The following is a 19,748-nucleotide window of genomic DNA, read 5'->3' on the forward strand; positions in this document are numbered from 1 at the left end:
AACCAGCAGCAAAACCGTGCCCCAGGTCCTGGGTGAGCTAATCTTTTTGAATAGCCACCCATATGAATAAAGATGCAACATGCAGTGCAGAGTTTAATTAGTTTATTTTTATAAATCCTGTCAGAAATAGAGCTATGCATTAATTACAAAATATATTAACCCATCTATCGATACTTCCAAGGGAACAGGAGTACTTTCATTCTGTTCAAATGCAAACCAGTACAAACCTTTAACACTGACCCCAGAATACTCTTTTGCATTTACCATCAATATACTTTATGGGAAAGCATCTCTAAATAAGAACAGAAAGGCCACCCTGATTTTCTATCATTAACAAGTTTAATCCCTTGATAGCAAACATAACCAGGTATATCATGAGACCACTTAAAAAACAAGTGTATACATCTCACATTATCTGAGCTCCCACATATACATTAGATACCAACATTTTTAGTAAAATAATTTTCCCTGCCCTGCAGGGGAAAACATTCAGAGGCAAAAAGAAAACACATTTGCAATATATTATAATTGGAAAATTTGTGCCATAGCAGCTTTGCAAATACACATACTATGAGTGGCTGGCTTACAACCTGTTCAAGACAACAGATATTTGGAATATAAAAGCCACTTTCTAAACCACCTTAAGATCCTGCAAATAATGCTACAAAGCATCAAGAGTTACAGAACTAAAGAACCCCATTCCTGAAAAAATTCACACAGGAAACGGGTTAAATCCCTCAATTTCTTCGTATTTTTTTAGAGACAACTCTCAACACTGCATACGTTTCTGCTTCCCTTTAAGTAGTTCTAGCGATTGTACCTCAGTCCACCATGGTAAAACAATTTCTCAAAAGAAAAGATCAGATCTGGAGGAAGGGGAAAGGAGGCTATTTCAGTGAAAATATATTTTCAGATAGAAACTGAATCTCTTTGTGCTAACTTTAGAAGAGTTTTAATGACAGTTAATAGTCTCATGTAAAACTCTGGCATTACAGTAATTTGGCATCACTCAGAGCTCTACTTGGTAAATATTAAAATACAAAACCAGTAGAATAGCAGCAGTGAATAAAGCATTCATATTACTGTGGCCAGTACTGTTTTATGCATGCAGTAGCTTTCTGTTCCCTATTAGTTTGTGCTATTGTACGGTATTAACCTGCATCATTTAAACTCCTGAACCTGCCACCAAACTGCGTTTCCTCCCAAGGCAGAAGTACATCAGATCTAGCAGATAAGGCTCAAATAAAAAAAAAATAATCAGTTCATAAAGCAAAGCTTCTAAAGGAAACAAAAAGTCTTAATGCATTTAGCAGGTCGTGGGTATAAACTATTAAAACAGACATTGGACGTTTTTGTTAATATCACTATGGTTAAGAAAGGAACTGTTGCAGGAAGAAGCTCTCAAATTACAAGTGTTTCTTCTGCCCTGCCCCACAAAAAAACCCAAAAACAAACAAAAAAGAGAACTGTAGTCTTTGAGCATGTTGGAAAACCGTGGATAACTAACATAGACTGAAAATGACTGGAGAACTAGTGAAGACCACCGTCGGTACATAGTGGGTCTGGGCACTGTCACATGCATTAAAAGCTCTTGGTTAAAAATGGTTTAACTACTAGGAATGCTCTAACTGAAGACACTCTGAAACAATTCAGCTAGTAGTATGAGGCTGTTCAGTAGAAAAACTACTTAAGAGATTGAAAAAGACAGTTTTAAAGCATGGATCTTTTCCTATTTTGAGTAATATATGCTCACCTGTGCTCTAAACACACAGAACACACTAAATAAATGACTGACTGCATTTCCCATTAGCCAGGGAGTTAATGGTGACAATACTCCATTGAGCACAATCCCTCTTCTACCTGCAAAATAAATTTACTCATCTGGATATGATGAACTAAGTGGAAGGTTGGATAATATCATGCAGGCAGGCAGAGTATCCTCCCAAATCAATATACTACAGTAGTCTTTCATTAGCCTTGTATATATTAAGCATATGCACTTTCCCCACTGATGGTACCCATGGGATAGCTTTGATGAGTTGGTATACTCCTCAGTATATTTTAAGTTGCAGTGTCTCAAGTCTTTAGGTTGTTTCACTAGCCTGGAGAAATAATATACATATACTTATGTATGGCTTAGTTCTTTCTTCAGTATCAGACTCTGCACTTAAGTTATGGGGTGAACAGAACTTTTTTTCCCCCCTCCTTTTAAGGAAAAGATTCAGAACTTTATCAGCACCATGAGAAGTTAAAATTTTTAGCACCAGTGACCTTGAACTACTCAGCTTTGATTGGTCAAAACTAACATTCATGTGGCATACAAACAATACAGAAAACAATAGAGCACACAACATTAGGAAGCTCATGAATTCTTTATCTAGTGAAATCTAGTGTTTGGTACGTGAGTAACTATGGAAGCCAGATTTCTTTTCTTAACAGCAAAGAGAATCGCAATTTTTCTTCTCCTCCAAAGTTTTGAGGGTGGCCCAGCTCCTCTTTAGTGGGACAGCTGGATGTTGATATAGCCAGCTGTCCACTGAGAATTCACGAGATGACACAGGTCATATGTCACCCAAAACACCAAGAGATCAAACAGATGCAGGTCACAAGTTCAGCGTTGGTACAAATTCAGGTTTCAACAACAGTAAAACAAATTCTGCATCACCCTATCCAGTTAGACCGTACCTTTGCTCACGTATCCACTCGCAACCTGAAAAATGTCCAGCACTAGGAGGAAATCCCACCAGCACAAAGGTATCTCATTCTAATGCTACACTTTTATCTCTCTGGTGATGGTGATTGACATTCAGGGCCTGGAGCATGCACTTAGAAGGAGATTTATCAAAATAAAAAGAATTAGAGGGGCACTTTCAGATTACACTACAAATATTTCTTCAGTGAACTGAGCTCAGAGTCATTTGGCCCTTCCTCACACTACCAACATGTCTTTGAGAAATACTACTATGAACTCTGCATTGACATGCCACTTCCTAAAGCTAACTCAGGAGGAGGGAAGGGTCAACCCTGGGTGGCCAGAAGTCTTTACCTGACTTTCAAGAGAAGCATTGCCAATTCACAATTCTAGATAACTCAACAGAGAAACTGTCTCAACTCTCCCAAGCTCTGTGGAAAACAAAATACAAACACTCCCTCATCTTTATTAATTTAGCTATTTCCCAACTGCAGTATCTATTCCAAGGCACTGAGGTGAAAAGATTTACAGATCTTTTATGATATGACTTAAGTTTTATCGAACTGAGATATACGGATACTTCAATAGGATTTTCCTGTAGGCAGTTTTGATTAACAACACTTCATCTAGTTAGCCTGCTACAGAAGTAGCTTATTATTTCAATAGAGAACAATACCAAATATTTGAACACATGACCTCATACAGAAAATAAAAGTCTATCAGCAACAACAAAGTTCTATGCAGGTGAAGATCAACTATGTTGGCAACTATGATCTTTTACAGATGCAGCCTATATGGACAATGAAGCACGCCTGTAATCTGTGGTGGAAGAACATGACTTGTGACTCCATTCCTCTGGTTAAGACTTACAGCCTACATAGCTCCATCAGTACTGCGAGCTTGAAACCCCTCTCTGCGGAGACTGTTCAAATCGAGACGCGTTAGAACTTCACAGCGCACCAGAAGTGTATCGTCCTTTACAAAGGTTCTTTGTTTCAAAGTCTGCAGGTGCATGAAAGTCACGTAACCAAAACCCTTTGGATTGCGGTGAATCGTTGGTCTCTGGAAGGCTAGTAACTCTGGCTTGGCTTCCATTACTTCTTCATGATTCTGCCTTTCAGGGCCTTCTGATTGATCCAAAATAGAAAGTCGTATAGTGCCTTGGAAAGGCCAAGGCAGATGGCTGTCATATTCTCCTTGCATAGTGTGGACAAACAGAGATATAAAATTAGCACAACGCTGAGCATTTGGTAATTGGATATGCAGGCGCAAACACAGCTTGTAGCCAGGCTTTCCAGTGTAAAAGCCAGGACTGTGCATCACGACAGGTCTCTCTTCTTCCTGGGCTTTCTGAAGTCCACTGAAGTTCTCAATCTTCCAGATATAAATACCATTACATTGCTGTGCCTCCATTTCAGTAATCTTTCCCTCCAAATTCCGGATAGTACGTTTGAGTTCTGCCATGTGAGTGTTCTGAGTCTCCATTTTAGCAATGAGTTCTCTGATTTGGTGATCTTGTCTCACCAGACGACCTTCCAACTGCTGGATAGTTTCTTTGAAGTTTTCAACTTCTGGATTACAATCATACGTGGCATGTGGCACGTGTGAGAAGAGGGCAGGCTCAAAGGGTAGGCCATTGAGGAAGGGTACAGGATTTGAAGCAGTAACACTAATATTTTGAAAACTCTGAGCCATCATTCTCATGTGAACCTGAGTGAACTCCTGCATATGTCGTGCCAGTTCATTCCTTTGCATCTAGAATTTAAGAGAGATGGCATTAGAAACATATCAAGCATTATCTTAAACATAGCTCTGAAGGAAATCAGACAAGTAGTCACTTCTGGTATGTGAGTGTTATCTTGAGTCAAACTGGAGTGTGACTCAAGAACAGGTGATGAAACAAAGCAGCACTTCACCAGTGGAGGTCTCCAAATTTAAGATCATGACAAATGAAAAAAGCAGTTCAAGTGCCATTGGGCAAATACTGTTCAACTCAAAATAGTGACATGGTGAAAGGGTGTTAGTGATAAACACAGACTTATTTTTTTTAATGTGTTCTAAATCAGCATTGTATTCCCTTCATTAATTTGCTAAAGTGCTCATTATTGCCAAATACAAAGGTGTATGAAAACTGATGCAGAAATGATGAAGAGAGAAGATCCATTTTTACAGAGGTATTAAACAACTAGAAATAAGAGTGTCCAGATTAAATAATTCTCCAGTTTAATAAAGTGTAAGGGTTTTCTTCACTGAACTATTTGAGCCCTAGCTGTATTTGGTCACAACTTTGGAAGAAATGCTAGAAGAGACTTTAATGATATGAAAGCTGGGAATACATTCATGGATTAATAAAAGCAAGTTCATCAAGCAAATCATTCACAGATTTTTTTTTAAATTTGAAAAGTACTTTTGAAAGGCAATGTATCAACATCTAGTGTTTTAGAATTAAGATACCTCAAAAGAAACAAAATAAAAACTCCACAAATCACTGAGGATTTTGGCTGGTGAGTGAGACAAGAATAGGAAAACTCGTTAAAACAAAAAACCAACCAACCAACCAACACGTGCAGAAGCCCTGCAATTCATGATTCTGAGAACAGGCTTACCTTTTCAGGACATCCAAAAGCACTGTAAAAACATGGCACTGGGGCAGTAGGACAGTCATTGTCATAATGATTAGGCATCTAAAACAAACCAGATTTGAAATTAGTTTTTGCACCAAGAGTATTCTTTCATAACATCCTAAAAGAACACAGCTGGATGGACTCTGAATATGTACCTGAGTTAGATCAGTTTATACGTTTACAATTTCTCAAAGAAACATGGAAGTTTTGAACAAAATTGTTAGCTGATGATAAAACTTTTGCATCCTCCTTCTATGTACTTCAACAATTACTTTGCTTTGTTTTTACATTAGGCACCAGAAAGCATTCAGGTTTTCTTGCTAGAACAAATGCCTTTTGTTTCTAGCCTAACCTCAAGGTAGATCACAGTCTATTTCCTTCCCTTCTGAAGCACTACTTGCATATACTTGTGTCTCTTCATTATCCTCTTTCTCTAAAAGCTCAAGTTACTCCACTTTTTCTTATGGTTTATTCTCTCCAGACCCAATTATCTCACTGCTCTGGATCCTCCCTATCCATCCCCACCTCAAAAACTGGACAGCTTCAGCTGAGGCCTTATGAGCTCTAAACAGAGCCAAGGATAATTCTGGGTTTCACAGGCAAAATACCTGTTTATGTAAGCCAGTATGTTTGCCTTGTTTAAGTATCGTGATGAAGCAGAACACAAGCTTAATATAGGCCAGCCATTAATTCTAAACCATTACCTAGTTCAGCACCCTCTCTTCCCTGTTTTTGCAGGTCATTACCCTACCTAACGACAGATTTTTTTCTTTGTCATTACCAAACTCAATCCTGTTTTTCAAAGTATTTCTCCAATTTGACAAGATTGTTCATTATTTTAACCCAGGGCATTAACATAGTTGCCATCCCATTCAAATAGGGATAGGCTGCAAATTAAGTAACATTTATCATTCTCCTGTCAATGAAGTTATTTTTTAATAAATAATAACGGCTATTACAACAGTAATGGACAAGCAGAATTCCAGTCAGCATCTACAGTTTCATAGTGAATTATTTATAGCTCCTTTCCAACAGCAGCTTTCCAATTACAAATATTCTCCCTCTCTGCCCAAATCAAAGCCATGTCTTCTGATGTCAGCCATAAGCACTGGCAGCTGCTTGGTATTCTTTAACCTCCATTCAGTATCAAAAACATGCAGCATGGCCCCTTGTCAAGAAGCAGTACAGATAAACACTGCGATTTGCAGCCAAAAATGCTACAGAGGTTTAGCAGACTGCAATTGCAAGCTGGAGCAGCATTTAAAAGAGTATTACACCTGCACTGGATGCGACACTTTCAGAGAGAGACAGGGAGAGATTTATTAGCTATCAGACACACTGTTTCTTCAAGTTTTATTTCAGATTAAAGAAGCAATGTAAATACAAAACATCTGACCTAGATTACGCACAGAGAAAGGCAGTCACCTACCTGCTCTCTAATGAGCATTGTGTTGCAATATTCACAAAATACGTTGGCTAGTGGGCAGGTCTGGTCATGAATCTGAGTTAGCAGAGAAAGAGAGGAAAGAAAGAATCAAGAGAGTTACAGAATTTAAGAGTGCTAATCACCTCTGATAAGACATTGCATTTTTATTTAATTTCATATTTAGCTGTATGCAACTGTTAAACAAAGACAACCCCCTTGCCCTGAACAGTATGTTTTCTATAATTACTGTTTTTTCCTGGATTTATACAAGAGATTCATAAAGTTGCAGACAGTTTATTTAGTAAAGCTCTTATGCTCCAAAAGGAATCTGAATTTATCCAGGAGTTTCTGAAATTCATGTTCAATTGCAATGGAGCTACATTAAAGGTTTCTTTGTATTGTTGGACTGCATCAGGTATTTTTGTTAGACCATTCACAGTATTATATCATAAAATTAATAGCTCTTTACATACAACACATCCATATACAGATAAAGAAATGGAAGCTCAAAGAAGAAAGGACTATCCTCAGTATGACCCAGGTAAAAAAGGCAGAGCCAGCAGCAGAATTCAGAAATTACCTTTGTCTTGTGTATTAGCAGATATCCCCAAAAGATGCATCTCCTGACACATCCTTTCTGTCAGGCATAAAAACTATACATGTAAATACTGCGTTGTGTGTTACTCTGGCAGTAGATACCAGCCTCTCTGATGGTACAGCCAAAAATCTAAAGTTCTTAGACAAGTCTTTTCACACCACAGGGTTCCCAAGAAGTCTGTATTTAAGCACAATCCCCTCCCCAGCTTTTGCCTGTTCTACACTAATGTCCTGAGTATGCAGCTTCTCACCTGTGCAGCACAAAGAGCTCTTCTAGATTAAAACATTTTCTTTTTAAAACTGATGTTCCATTTACAAGCTAACCCATGCGAATGAAGGTTGAAAAACCGAGACTCCTGCCAAGTACCTCTTTATCTTCGTAGGCCATAGATGTAGCACAGTTTGGACAACAGACTTGACGCCTTGGACATTCCTGTGTCATGTGCTCTTTCAGATGGTTCTTCTGGAAGGCTCCCTGGCACTGTGAGCATTCCACAGTGGAAAAATCACACTGCAACTGGTGGTCCTGAACAAGGAGAAAAGAGGGATTTGATACTACAAACACGTACTACTGTCTCATCTGTTTTCAATATAAAGCACAGCAGAAGAGGAGCAAAGTGCAGTCTTTCCCCCATGCAAGCAAATCTTTACCCACTTATGCTGACTTTACCACTGACCTGTAATTGTCCCATGACTAAGATCAGGACTTTGTGTATTCAGAGCTTTAAGAATGCTCTCAGGTAAAAAAATCAGCTTTATGTTTATCCTTTTAACTTTGCATATTATTTTCGAAAGCAATTATTTCAACTAATATATCTAGCTACTCTGAAGGAATATTAAACTGACATTAGGGAACTTGTGTGAAATACAGTTACAGCTGATCAGAAGACAAACATGAGTGATCCTAAAGAGAAGCTGCATTAGTGCAATTTTCATGCACTACAATGTTCACTTTAGAACCACCCAATTACAATTAAAGACTCACAAAAAAACCAAGTGTGTACAGTTATAGTACTGAATGAACAATGCATTGAATCAGCATAAACAGGTATCAGGTATGACTATCTACGTTAAGTTATTTTCATGAAAACAAGGTTCCATATTTTCAAAACTAAATGTCTCACCTCTAAATGTCTCAGCTCCATCTTCATACTGCAGCCCTTGTTGGGACACTTAACCATTAATGAAAGAATTTCCCGTTTAGCAAAGTTGTCTGGAAAAAGTTGATTTTCAAGCAGAATTTCATTGTCTACTGGACATTTGTGACCTGCATCTCTACAATGCAGAAAAGAAAAAGATATTCCAAGATTCCTTTGTCCTTCATTTAAAGTATTTTTACACTAGCAAGACATTAGTGGCCAAATTAAAACACATTTAGAAAGTCTTTGAAAACAATGGCATTTATGTGGCAACTACCAAAGTATGCAATGTACATCAGAGAAACTAGAGGGGGCATGACTGGGATTACAGCACTTTTCTAACTCGGGAGTTTTTACCTGGACAAATGCCATGATAGACAGTCTGGAAAGAAACTTGAGGATGATGTAAAGAAACTAAGAACTTACGGTCCCATTTCCTTAAGTACTTCACATAGGTAAACATCAAGGAATATTTCACATATTTCAAAACAATCCTTTAAAAGATTCTTGGACCTCCTCCCCTCTTTCTCACTTTATAAATAGCCAAGATGATCAGAACTGAGAGAAAAACGCAAAGATGTCTTTTCATCTATTTGGCATTACTTTTCATTTAGCCCATTTTGCAGTTGTTGTTGTACAACCATTTGATCAGTTGGTCATCCTTCAATCTGTTTCTTTATATAGCAAAGAAGGGTGAAAAAACTCCAGACACAAAAATTACTAATAACTATGAAAAGTACACTGGATTTAGAACTGGGCATTGTATCTGAAGTCATTTTAACAGCAGACAGACTGGAAGTCAGTGCTAACTGGCAAAAGTTCGGAGTCTGATGGTGAAACATGGGTGCATGCAACTTGCACAAGAGGACTAACAGCCTGTTCCACTTCGTCAGGTTCTGTCTACCTGCATTTAAACACAAGAATCATTAGAAATGGAGTAAAAAAGGGTTCATCTCCACCAAATTTTCCCTTAAAAATATCCAGTATCAGCTCATTTCTAAAAGTAATAGGTCAACGTATCTCTTCACAAGTAATACAGTTCAAGGGGCATGAGGAATCAAAGCTTCTGAGCTGAAGTGACGTGCTAATGGAAACAGCAATAAAATGGAAAAATGCATGGGGCAGAAAAATGTCAGAGAGCACTTGTGGTGCACAGATCAAAGGCCAGATCATTGTCACTGCTTGCAAGCACGAGGGGAAGTAGAACCTAGTGGGCTGCGGAGACCAGGAGGGAATCTGCGTTCTTTGTTGGAAAAGGAAATAATTGTTCAGCAACTTCTTCATCAGCAACGCTGCTAGAGGAAGCGGGGGTAAAACTGAGACTTCCGACAGAGACAATGAACACCCTTTCCTAGGTTTTGCTTGCAAGAGCGAGCTCCCCACAAGTCTGATAGCCATAGTAGGACAAGTGGAAAAAAGAAAATACTTAGAGTGCAGTTTTGTTTCATAGCTCCTTGAGCTATGGTTGGTGTGCTGACCTTTGTCACAGCCCAGAAACGTTCCCTCACTTTGCAGGCAACCTACAGGAAATCAGTTTTCACAGGTATAACTTGGTTACAAATACCCTATTTGGTGAAGTATGATAGTTCAGTAGGCCTGCTGATAAGACAGCAGCCTTATTTTTACACAGAAAAGCTAATCATGTATAACAGCCAACAACAGATGAATTTTAAATAATGATTACCACATCCCCAGGTTTAAATAACTGGCAGACAAAGAGTAAAATAAGAATGAATGGCAATTTTTCAATTATTATAGTAAGGACAGGGCAATAACTTATTGTACATTAAACAGACTTCAAACACCATTTAAAAGTGTTGAGACTGTGTTTAAAAGGATGCTTAGAGCCATTTACAGACAAAGATGTTGCTATACATTTCCTATTACAGAACTGAGTTTATGCACTGCAGTTCTAATTTACATTACAGTGAGGGCTTTCCTACGCTGGAATTATTTATCACATTGGGCTGTGCCACCCACAACAGCATCTGTGAAACAATAATCATTTACTACAAAGTACAATGAACATTTCTTTAATTTCCCTTGAAATTAAAACATAGGTATGAAAAGCAAAGCCAGAATAATTTTGTTTGAAGAAAAAGCCTGCTCTGTGATTTTAGGAACTGAGCAGTTTAGCCTAGAAGCTGAAACAGTGGGCATACATTTTAACTGCAGTCATGCCAGCTGTTTGATGAACTGCTTGCACCCAAAGCTTTCCTTGCTGCCCCCTGTCAGTTCATAATTCTGCTTTTCCAACAAACAGAGGTTCTGATAATTGGCGAGTTCTCCTATGAGCCCTAAATTAGCTCTGACCTAAGATACAGGAGAGGAAAGACTAGAGTGAAATTTAATTAGCTACTGCATCTGAACTTAGTTCTTCCAAAGTTTCTAATCAAGTACTTTGTAGACAGTAACATTTGTAAGCTATTATTTGTAGTTAGGTAGATAAGCTTCTTCACTACCATGACTCACAGTACTTCAGACAGTTTTATTTAAAAAGATGCCAAGACCTTCTGGGAGGCAAACAATTACTGTGATCAAATCCATCGGGTCTAATCATGTCCCTCACACTGTAAGATCTAAACGCTTTTTAAAAAAACTCTTCAAGTTGCAGCCACAAGTACTTCAACAAGGGACAACAATAATGGTTTTAGTCACAAGAAGCAATTACTCAAAAACTGCTTATCCATCCTTTATAATTTAAAATCCTTAATCTGTGTGTTCACTTTAGCAAGACAGTGGGGAAATGAGGAGTAAACTGAAGCAACTTTTTCCTGATCAAATAAAGGCTGTGACAATCACTTAATGAAAAAACAGTACTTAGAGAATGTAAAAATCACTTTCCATTTTCAATTTACTTCTGCAGAAGCTTGTCAGCGACATCAATCAATAAGGTACTGTAGGCATTACATACTCCAAATCAATACTGTACAGTAGACACTACATACTCCAAATCAATAGCTTGATCCATGGATCCCAATTAAGCCTGCAATTCAGCCCTGCAGGGATTAAGAGGGGTCTGGCAGTTTAATCTGTCTGGTCTGCTTTCACAAGCACTCACTCAAACTGCGCTCCAAAGACAGATTTCAGTGGGAAAAAAATGAGAGAGAACATTTACTATCAGTGGAACATCTGAAATATCACAGTGATGATCTATAACCTCCAAGATGAAAAATGCTTTCCACCTATGTTTAGTATTCACTGAAACACTCAACACTACCTGTTGAAATGAAGAAAAACGGGGAAATAGTATAAAAGAAGCAAAAGCTTCTGGTCATTGAAACTATTTGCAGACCTAAAACTTAGAGCAGAGCAAATGCTCTGTTAATTTCAAAAGGAAGAGAAACCATTTCCCATGCCAGGGGTTTAAGAAGGAAGTTTCTCTACCTGCTATGAGCTGTTGTGTTCTGAGCACAGGTTCACTGCAGTTCCCCACTCAGTCCTGTGGTAAATTCTAACCAATGACTGTAACTGTGCTGCTCATCAGCAAAAGCAAAAGGATTAGAAAACAAGATCACCATAGCTGTTAAGGATCTGAAAGACTGGAAATGAGACACACATTTTTGATAAATTTAAGTTTAGTCATTTTCCCCTCAGTTTTCAACCTCAGAATTCTGTTGTCTTTGAAATGATTGGTAAGCAGACATTTCTAAAGCTCAGTATACTTCAACAGGGACTGATTTACCTTCACAGGGTTTATAGACATCATACCCACAAGAAGGTTTAAAGATTTTTCCTTCTTCCAGAAATATTCAAGTTAAAGAAGAGCATAAAAATTGCTACTGCCATCAAATAGAGCAAGCTCAGAGAAAACAAGTAAGGAATTCCAAAATGTAATGGTCTTTATTAGTACGAAGGTGTAATCCAATGTTTACAAGCATGCATGGAATTATGTGCATTAACCTCTTGAAAGAATTTAGGTTGGAATGTGCAAAGGCCAGAAAGTGAAGCCAACTGCTTCTGCACAGGGAACTGCGTTACAGTCAAAGCTGACAGGTGAAGGTTTGGGGTGTTTTGCCTCCTTGCACACACCTGGCTGATGCAAACACCATTAAGTGATGCAGCTGGGTAAAGCCTCCCATACTTTTTTTGCAGAGGTAGGACTGTAGTGAACAAGACAAGGGACTGAGGGAGCAGGGTGATCTCATGGTATGGTTGGTGGAGAACTGAGTATCTCTCAGCTTCCCCTGCAGAATCCACAGGTGAGTGACTTTGCATGGGTGAACACTGGTGGTATTCTGCATTGTCTGGATAATGAATGTGCATCCTTTTCTCAGAAACACCGATGAAACTAATGTTAACTAGAACTGTGCTGCAAACACACACAATAAACTTCTGTGCTTGCTATAAAGGAAAATAATAGCCTGCTCTTTTGCTGCAAGTAGAGAAAAAAAAATTGTTTGGCCATGAAGAAAAAGAAATGGAATAGAACTTTGGATAAATGGTATGGAAAACCAATCAAGAAAGCACTGTCCATTTTGCATATTTAAAACAAATGCCTAAAAAACCCACGTTGTACAGTAACACTGAAGACAATTTGATCATCTTTACACAAAGGTGTGCAAAGTAAAGTTGGAAATTAATCAATTCTACATGTGGGTCACACAGAGCTAATTACTCAGATTCCTAACAAAGTACTGTGACATTTGAGCTACGCGAGCAATTGGGTAAGAAAAAAATCTAGCTTATGCTGAGCAGGAGAAACCCTACAGCATGATATCTAGCCCCCTATCAATGGGTTCCAATACTCACTGACATGTGTGGGACACTGGCTGCTGTATTTCAGGTTTGGGGGGAAGTACACTCCACCAGCGTGCCTTCTGCCCTTCCCTGCTCTTTCAATCATTCGTTTTTATGAGCCCACCCTGATCTTGTCTTTGTATCTCATTCCCACTCCCCCAGATGCCACCTAGTTTCTCCTCTCAACATTTTGTTGAGACTATTCCCTCATCACATTCTCTCTTCCAGCTCAACAAGAAAGCAGCTGATTTCAAGTGAAGACTTGAAAGTATGAATTCCCATACCTGCACCAAGAAAGCACGTTGTCTGTAGCTGCCTGTAGTTATCGAGAAAAACAATCATAGGGAAAAGACAGGTTTTATAATCCTGGGCTGAAAATTGAATTTATTTGGAGGATTTGGCTACTTTTAAAAAATTATTATTTAATGTTTTAACTTTTAAATTCATGACCTGGGTAAATTTTGTATAAAATGGCAAAATATCTAAAGCTCGTGCAACCTCCAAACTCATGATGCTTTGGTGTTTAAATCATCTTTAATGAATTATAAAACCCCAAAGTTCTATTAGTACTCACTGGTAATGCACCATAAGCAGTTGTATTTAGTTTACACTGCCCTTAAACTGCTCTGCTTTGGTAACTGAACTTCTTTAAAAAGCAACTTCCATAGTTTTTCCTTTACCGTATCGATTTGACAATGCAGCCTTTGCAGAAACGGTGTCCACATGGTGTCTGCACTGCTTCCCGAAGAGCCATCAAACAGATGGGACATTCATATTTACTTTCCAAGGGCGGATCAAACTCCACGTCATATCCTTGCGTTTCCTCCGTGAAAGAGCTTGGAGGGTTCCCAGTCCCACTGCTGACGCTTACGCTGTCTTCTTTGGCTCCAGCACTGCAGGCACTGGCCATCGCCACGCAGCAGCCGCTTTCCACGTCTTGGGCTCCACAACTGTTGTCATTAAATAGCAAGCTCATAGTAGCTAAACAAGTGCTTCGAAGAAACGCTCTGCAAGAAGACAAAGAGATGTGTTAATTTAAAATATTCCAAGACCTTCTTTTCCAGTCAAGAACAAGTTTTATTTCTGACCAGAAACACTGGAACAGCGGTCCAGATTTGGCTCTACTCAAAATCAATAGTTTGATAACAGACACTGTGACAAAACAAGTCTTTTCACTTATCTTGTGACACATAGGAAAGAGCACTGCATCTGGTCAGCCTAGTTCAAACACACACCTTTCTGCAATCTCTTTCATCTGACTAGCTCATTTCTGTATAAAAAGAGGAATACTGTTTCACCTTGCTATGTTCACTGAAAATGCCTCTTTACCCTTACAGTATGATTTACTTCTAAAGCATTCAAATATAATTTGCATGAAAAATGCTGTACAAAACCAAGTTTTATTGGATGACAATAGCTCAATTCCGTACTTTCCTTGCAGTGAATTGATGTTATTTAACATTTTCGGTATACAGCAATTCACAGTATAAGTTTCAAATCAGTTTAGATGCATGTCCACGTGTCCAAGTACCCACACCAAGCAGATGCTGTGCTGCAAATAAATTCTAGTAAACAGCACTGCTAAAAACATTTTAAAATTGCCAACAGGATTTTACATTGAATAAGAAGCTACACATGAAATAAAGCCAGACCATTCTATGTTTCTTCAATCAGGCTGAGGGTTACAGAGCCAGGCACATAAAACAAGCCTAGATTTGATCTTTTGCACATCAGGTTAGTAAGGTCTCTCACAATGTTCACCTAGTGCATTCATTCTAATACCATCACATCATTTAAAGCATATTAGGGATGGAGATTCAAGGATTAATCAAGAGCTGAACTGTAAGGACTGCTGATCTGCACCACCACTGCAGACTCTGCAGACAGCAAAGGATGCAGAATGAACAGTTTACTTTGACCATATGCTCACAAAACTGAGTATTTTCCTGCCATTATCAGAATTTAAACATCACAAGTCATTTTATCAATATGTTCATGGATAGGAGGACAGACAGGTAGGTTAACCCGGGTACTTATTATATGACAACTGAAGATCACATCAACAGAAATACTAATCAAAGCCTCAACTAGCATTTATGGGAAATACATTTTGAACACATGCAACATTACAGAAATGCACTTTAGGCCATCTACATGATAAACAATTGGCAATACTGCCCTCTAACAGTGTATGAGCTGTCCATCCAAAAAAACCCCAAAAAACTGCAGCAGATCTACCAAACAAAACCAATCTGACAAAGTTACCATGTTTATGCCAGTTACAGTTAGAATCAAAACAATTTTTATCCTGTTGTATAAATGCGTAACCTTCCATTTTGTTGAGGTGTGCAGAGGTATGAACAGTGTCTGAAGAGTAGCGCTGCTAACATTTCCAAAATACCATTAACGTACAGAGTCTCAAAGCCCAGTTTGACAGTTGAGAGTTGTACTGAACTGGTCAGCAATGCTCACTTATTGCAGAAGTAACTCCATGGCAGAGCTGTCTGAGACCGCATCCAAGGAGTGATGTTTACTTCTCTTCCTGTTCTCTGCCCCCATGTATTAATTCTATACATTTTCTACCACAACAAGCTTTATAATCAAGGCTCCTAAACACAACAGCCATACCAACCAAACATCAAGTAAATTCTCAGCAGTTTCTTCAAGCACAGGCCAACAACGATGAGCAGCACCCCCAATGACTTAGAATGGAAGCAGAAGAATCAATGCTTAGAAAGATGCTCTGTGACAGAAATATTTCTTAAACTGCCATTGGTAGGTCTCCTCTGCAGAAAAAAAAAAAAAAAGAAAAGAGTTTCTGTTGTTAAACCAAACGTAACTTTTAAATAACAGCAGCTGCTGAGTATGAGTCCACAGGCCGCATTTCATGAAAAATCACAGGAACTAAGTTGGCCCAATGGAGTGGGAATGTTGGTATGCAGGATATCAGAATCTACAGGTCATTCTAGGGCTGAAAAATTCACATTATTCTAAGCCACGAGGGTATATTTAGTAAGACTAAGAAAGGGAAGAGGAACAAATATCCATTTAGCAATGTCACAAATGAATTGAGGAAGTCACAAGAAAGACAATACAATAGCTTCACCCAAATTCCGCGGTCACATTAATTGCAAAGAAGTGTGCAACTCTTCCCTTGGGCTGTTCCTAGGAAAAAAACATACTATTTATTTCAAATAAATGGTTCCTATCAGGAAGAAAACAGGATCTGGATCACTATAATCTCGAGAGTTGAACACTTTGTAGATTTAAGTGCTGTGCAAGTGATGTTCCCTTTGTCCATTTAAATTGTTTCTGCAGATGCAGCATTTATGTACATTCAAGTCTGCAGGAACAAAAATCCTATAGCAGAGTAATTTTAATGAATGAGTCACTGCAACCAGTTACATCCCAGCCTCACACAAAAATCCCCTTATTCAGTGATATATGCCACTCCCACAGGGAGCTTTTTGACTGCATATGACCAAGGGGTTCATAAAAAAAGAAGTGCAAGTACCATGGGCTCCTCCTTTTAAACCGGGAAATTCAGGCACAAAGAGGCTACCTAAGGTGATTAAGAGCCAGATTTTAAAACTTGTTCCTGTTTTATATAAGATAATTCCTCCTACTACCCTTATCTATTTCATCTTATCTGTGAGGAGAAGCCTCCTACCTCCACATGCATTTATTGATGTGAGGCAAGGCACAATTTTCCTAATGAAAATCCACACAGCGGTTACTCAGACCATTAACCAAGGCCTGATTACTCCACCATTGTTTAAAACAATTTCCACACAATTTTTAACTACTGTTCTGTTTCTTGTGCCACTTATTTTACCCTCCAAGTGCAGGAGCATAGATCCAATCTTCTTAAACAGAGCAGTGCTAGAGCAAAACCAAATAGAGACAAAAATTCTCTGAATGTTCGTGACAGGTCTCTCCCCAGATGAAGGTGGAGCAGACACTCTGTGAGCCTACCACAGCAGTTTTGCATGTTCCTAGCCCTGGGAATTTAAAAAGTTTTCAGGCTAGAAATGGATGGATTTTAAAACCCAAACAAGCATATGTCCCAAAACTCACATTAAACTGCTATCCTTTCTTTTGGATTATGAAACAGATTACCAGTGAAGTAAAACCTAACAAACGTCCCCCCAACCAGATCAGTTTTTCTTCCTATTGTTAACAGTTGTTACTCTTCCTCTGTGCTGAATTGAGTGAGATAAAAGTACAAAAATATGCAAATCTTCATTTATAGTACCTTGTCTACACCACAGTCTTTAGAATTTATCAATTTTTGGGCAGTGGCAGTTGAGTACATTAAACACTGCGGCAGCCTGCTCTATGACCCTTCTTGTTTGGGCAACATCCAGCCCTCAGATCCAGGAACACATAACACAGTTTAATTTCAGCACATGGTAATTCTTCTTTTCGCTAGTGTGAAGTTTCTCGGGCAGAGAAAGCCTTAAAACTGTTTGGTAATGCACCTAAAATGCCCTTCCCTAGAGCGAGGCAGTCCCATCAAACTTGCCGAGTAGAGAGATAATGGGTTTTAGCTTGCACACAGGAGGTACCCAAAGTCCTTGGGCTAGCAAAGGTGTATTTCTCTCTCTAAGGCAACAGATGCATTGTTTGACAACAGAAAGGAAGGTGCTTTCCAGGCTGAATGGTAATGAACAGAATTTGTTTGATCATTACTTGCGCTGCAGAATTCTGGAATGCCCTAAGGATCAAACCTTCATGCCCCAGAAAAGACACAAGTAAGGCTACAGAAAGTCCCCATACTACTGATCCGACTTTAAGATTAAACCATAATGAAACCTTTCTTCAGTTAGCAACCTGTTCTATGCTGCTATTTACACTGCTGCATTACAAAGTGATTAGGTTGATCTGAGATAGCACAGAGCAGAAAAGCAAACTCCTGTGAGAAGAATGTACCTTGTGATTGACAAAACCAACCAAAACTGTACTAAAAGCCACCCATATTTTCAATTAATGCATGCAAAATAAAAAAAAATAGGGAGGAAATAAAAGTAGGCAGTGTCTCCTATTTATATTGAAATATAAAACAATACCTTTGAGCATTTGGCAGAGGTGAAGGAACACTGTACAAAGAGTGTATCAGTTACCATGAAATATAAAATTTTGATATTAGTAAGTATTGAATACAATTAATTTCCACATGTCCTTTCCTAGAAAATTTGCACTGAGTAGCTATATAAATAAGGAAATCAATACAGAAGACTGTTTATTCCAAATCTCTTTTCTTACTCAGAGTTCAGAGACATAATTAATCTGCCTGCAGCCTGGCCAGCGCACAGCCAGCAGGGGAAATGCCTTCAGCAACACAGGCAGCAGGGGGAAACTGTCCAAACTTTTATCTTTTCTTCTTCTGCCTCGCTGAGAACAGTTTTGTACATACAGATTTCTGGGTCATGAGACTGACAGACCAGTGGAGTGACTTTGGATAATTTGTTTATTAAGAAATAATTGCAACATTTATTCCCAGGCATATTAATCAATGGTCTACTGACAACTGATAAGCAGTGTTTGCTTTATGAGGTTTGTAACTATCATCACTGTGGCCTCATCCAGGCAGAGCTCATAAAATGATGCAAGTTCCTTTTAATTAATACCTATAAACCACTTTCATTTCAATGCTATCAAATGGCTGGACACGCCAAAGCAATAGGAGATTCAGGCACAGCTTGTAACTGCAAAAAACAAGTTCTAGTTTCTTGTAAAAGTCTGCAAGCGTGTTGCAAACATTTAGTTGAGATATCAACTAGTTTTTCTAATAGCAGTAACTGTCAAGACTTCCAAGCCTTTTGGATAACCACTACACTTACCATTTCAACATGTAAACCTAAAGACTTAAGAATTTTTGAGGCATATATGATCCAGCAACAATATTAAAAGCTCATCAGACACTATCAAGAGCTCCTGCCACTGGAGCAGAGTGGTCTTTGGGGGTTTCTGAAGCTTTCCAGGTGATTGCTCTTTGCTTGGAAAGAATGCCGTCAGGCTTTAATCACATACGTATTTTTATGCTTAAGCATTACTTAGAAGATGAGATGGTGACATATTCCTATATGTTCATTTTTTATTTTTTAACATACTTAAATAGGGTAAAATAGTGGAAGTGCTCTACACTGTATTTAACACCAAAATATGCCATAGGTTTTTCCATAATCAAAAAACCAAGCCAAACCAACCCCACCCCCAAACCTTTTTTCAATTTATTAACTTCTAGAGACACTTAACAGAGAACTGTTCAGACCAACAAATACAAGGAAAGCGTTGTTAGTGAGAAGAACAATACCATTTAATTATTTACTTCAGCAGACAGTCTGCTCTCTTTGGCCTCTGCTCTCCCTTTGCACACTGGGAACACTTCAGGACACGCATTGTGCCTTTCTGTATCCCTCAGTAGATCTGCAGAGAATTTAAGATGCTGCCATTATGGGGACAAAGTAAACATCAGAACAGAAAATACTCAAGAAGAGGCAGGGAGAAGAGCGGCTATGAAAAAAAGT

General features: G+C 38.6%; 1 protein-coding gene across 1 annotated transcript; it reads right to left on the bottom strand.

The window, feature by feature from the left end:
- Window positions 1–3,565: 3,565 nt before the first annotated feature.
- TRAF6 (TNF receptor-associated factor 6, E3 ubiquitin protein ligase) lies at window positions 3,566–14,194 on the bottom strand. Its single transcript, XM_010194251.1, has 6 exons — window positions 13,899–14,194; window positions 8,464–8,614; window positions 7,707–7,865; window positions 6,746–6,817; window positions 5,299–5,376; window positions 3,566–4,447 (listed from the first exon to the last, which is right to left on the bottom strand). Exons 1-6 carry the CDS (start codon window positions 14,192–14,194, stop codon window positions 3,566–3,568), a joined length of 1,638 nt encoding a protein of 545 aa, XP_010192553.1.
- Between the last annotated feature and the right edge of the window lie 5,554 nt (window positions 14,195–19,748).

This window comes from Mesitornis unicolor, unplaced genomic scaffold (assembly GCF_000695765.1).
Source record: "Mesitornis unicolor isolate BGI_N332 unplaced genomic scaffold, ASM69576v1 scaffold3551, whole genome shotgun sequence".
Lineage (NCBI taxonomy): Eukaryota > Metazoa > Chordata > Aves > Mesitornithiformes > Mesitornithidae > Mesitornis > Mesitornis unicolor.

Excerpts from the sequence above, each read along its gene's own strand:
- TRAF6 (XM_010194251.1), bottom strand. The coding sequence starts at position 14,194 with ATGAGCTTGCTATTTAATGACAACAGTTGTGGAGCCCAAGACGTGGAA. Across the intron at positions 7,866-8,463 it reads TGGAGCTGAGACATTTAGAG|GACCACCAGTTGCAGTGTGA; the intron begins GTGAGACATTTA and ends CTCCTTGTTCAG. Across the intron at positions 6,818-7,706 it reads TGGCCTACGAAGATAAAGAG|ATTCATGACCAGACCTGCCC; the intron begins GTACTTGGCAGG and ends CTGCTAACTCAG.